Genomic DNA, 3,185 nt, shown 5'->3' with positions numbered 1-3,185 from the left:
TGGCTTTTTCTAGCTTAACAGTCTATGTTAAGTAACACCTAGCAATCCCTGTTATGTCAGATGTAACGTAGGTTAACTGGCCCAAATTCAAGTCAGGAACTTGAGTCTAGACTTAACATTTTATCTTCTATACTCACTATGAGTGAGCAGATTGTTAGTATTTATGTCCAAGATGTATAACTTCTCTGGATTGACTAAGCAGTTCTCAGGGGTGGAACACTTTCATCACTGAAGCAGTGATCACAGATGAAGGAGGGGTAAATATTCTGCCTGCACAAGTGTTACAAAAATGGTCCCAGGGAAGAAAGGAAAGTCATGGTAAGAGGTAACCTAATCAGTGTAATTACATAATCATTTTCATCCATTATCTTACCTATCTTTACATGATCTCCATAAATAATCTAGGTTGGAAATTACTCCAGATTTTGTGTATATTTTATATATACAAACCATAAGTACAGTGGTTATAACCTTCATGAGAGGACATGAATTTGGTTAGTAGCAGAACTGAAAAAGGATTCAGAAATGTCCCCAGGTTTGTATGCTGGAATTTTCCATAAGATCACTTGCTAATTTTCTGTGATATATAACCTCCACACTATTTCTTATTTTCTTCTAGGTAATATAAAGATTTGATGCTGTGTTTACCTAGTTTCCTTTATTACATATAAGATGTCTGTAAAATTATTCCAAAACACTTTTTAAAGTCACACTCATCAATACCATGAGAGTTTTTCAAACATTTGCTGTTTAGTGCCTTCATCTTAAAGAAAATAGAGGTTATTTCCAGCTGTCAACATAGATTCCCCCAGTTATGAAACAAGTAGGCACTACTGTCCTGTTTATTTATTTGAATCATTGTTCCAACATATCCTGTGAATTCAGAAGCTAGCATCCGAAAGTCAATAAGGAAAACCATCATAAACAGCATTATTAAAAATTTTTAATAATCAATATGATATGGTACTTAACAAATATTGATGTCAATTCAGATACGCACAAATAAAGAGATGATGATTACTACATAGTGAACCTCCTATTAAAGTGGTTTATCTCCTGGGAGACACAATTCAGTGCCTCACAATATTGCTTATATAAATTATTCAATCTTTACATTTCTAGATATCTTTAAACATTTCTAAATAGAGTGGTCACTCGTGATTTTTTTTTTTTCCACAATCTTTCTTATCCCATTTCATCAAAGGTGCAATAAACCCAGAGGTTGATTGGTAGAAGCCTAGTTATCTTCAGAAACTGATATCTAAGTAGAAGTAGAGAACTGATAGTACTAGTAAAAGTAGAGTTGAGTAATAGTAGATGTAGAACATGCAGAATGAAAGAGATAGACCACTTCCTTAACAAGATAAGTAAATGCTTGGGTCCTAGACTCAGTCACTTGATCTCCATATGCCAACCCCTGGAAAGGCAAATGGTATTGGTTTCTCAGATATCATAGGGTAAATCCCTTACTGACATCTAGGAATAATCAGTCATGCAGCAATAAACCAGGATTATTTATTCAAGGAATTTGCTTTTTCAAGTACCTTTCTGAAAGCATTCTTCATGTCCTTGTTCCTGAGACTGAAAATGAAAGGGCTGAGGAAAGGAGTAATGACAGTGTAGGGGATTGCTATGAGTGTGTCATCTCCCCCTGATGCTTCTGGCTTCAGATAAACAATAGATGCAAAACCAAAGTGGATGATGACCACTGTGAGGTGGGAGGCACAGGTAGAAAATGCCTTCTGCTTGCCCTCAGCTGAAGGGATCCTAAGAACAGTAGAGAGAATGAACACATAAGTGAGTATGATAATCAGGAAGGTGCCTATCAAGGCTGACACTGAGATTGCTGTTACAATGAATTCTGTGAGTTCACTGTCTAGACAGGACAGCCTCACAACAGCCCTCATATGACAGAAGAAGTGTTTGATAAGGTTGGGACTGCAGAAAGAGCCCCTGAATATCAATGCAATCTCTGTCACAGAGATAAAGAAGCCAACAACCCAAGCAGAGACCACAAGTTTCCCACACACCATATTAGTCATAAGCAAAGGATATCTGAGAGGGTTGCAGATGGCCAGGAAGCGATCATACCCCATCAAAGTGAGAATGAGACAGTGAGTGCCACCAAGTCCCAAGAAGGCACTCATTTGCAAGCCACAACCTATGACTGAAATGCTTCTATACTTGATGAGGAGATCTGCCAACATCTTGGGGATGATAGTCAATGTGTAGCAGGTCTCGGAGAAAGAGAGTGCACTAAGGAAGAGGTACATGGGTGTGTGGAGACAACTGTCCACCCAAGTAAGACTCATGATGGTCAGGTTACCTGTGAGGGTGAGAAGGTAGAGGCAAAAGAAAACCACAAAGAGGAATGTCTGTGCATGTGGATAAACAGAAAAACCAACAAGAATGAACTCTTCCAGGACTGTTTGGTTGATCTTCATTGTTTGGACATCTGAAATCTAAAAGAAGCAACAAACAAATGCTATATTTTCCATTATTAGTTGACATTTTTTTTCTGTGAATAAGACAAATGTTTAATGTTAAAATTACAAACTGATTATTTTTTTAAATGGACATATAATTAATTTACAATGTTAGTTTCAAGTATAGAGCAAAGTGATTCAGTTTTATATGTATGTTTACTTATATAAACATATATCTTATTCAGATTCTTTTCCATTATAGGTTATTATAAGACGTTGAGTATAATTCCCTGTGCTATACAGTAGGTTGCTGTTCTTTACAATTTTACAAATAGTCGTGAAAGTGAAAGTCACTCAGTTGTGTCCGACTCTTTGCCACCCCATGGACTATACAGTCCATGGAATTCTCCAGGCCAGTGGGTAGCCTTTCCCTTCTCCAGGGGATCTTCCCAACCCAGGGACTGAACCCAGGTCTCCCACATTGCAGGCAAATTCTTTACCAGCTGAGCTAGAAGGGAAGCCCGTGGGGTATATGTTAATCCCAGATGCAATTTATCTCTCTCCCCACCCCTATAATCCCCTTTGCTAATCATAAGCTTGTTTTCTAAATTTGTGAGTTTATTTTTATTTATTTATTTTTTTTTTTGGTAAAAAGTTAATTTGTATCACTTTCTAGAGTCCACATATAGGTCGTATTATGTTTGTCATTTCTGTCTGACTTACTTCACTTAATATGATAATCTCTGTCCATCCATGATG

The 3,185-nt window shown here is 37.1% G+C and overlaps 1 protein-coding gene across 1 annotated transcript; it reads right to left on the bottom strand.

Moving 5' to 3' along the window:
• Window positions 1–1,511: 1,511 nt before the first annotated feature.
• Window positions 1,512–2,495, bottom strand: LOC122431378 (olfactory receptor 10X1-like). Its single transcript, XM_043452682.1, has one exon. It carries the CDS (start codon window positions 2,442–2,444, stop codon window positions 1,512–1,514), a length of 933 nt encoding a protein of 310 aa, XP_043308617.1. The 5' UTR covers window positions 2,445–2,495.
• Window positions 2,496–3,185: the final 690 nt, after the last annotated feature.

The sequence above is a fragment of the Cervus canadensis genome, chromosome 2 (assembly GCF_019320065.1).
Source record: "Cervus canadensis isolate Bull #8, Minnesota chromosome 2, ASM1932006v1, whole genome shotgun sequence".
Classification (NCBI taxonomy): Eukaryota; Metazoa; Chordata; class Mammalia; order Artiodactyla; family Cervidae; genus Cervus; species Cervus canadensis.
This window is presented reverse-complemented; position numbering and strand designations above follow the sequence as displayed.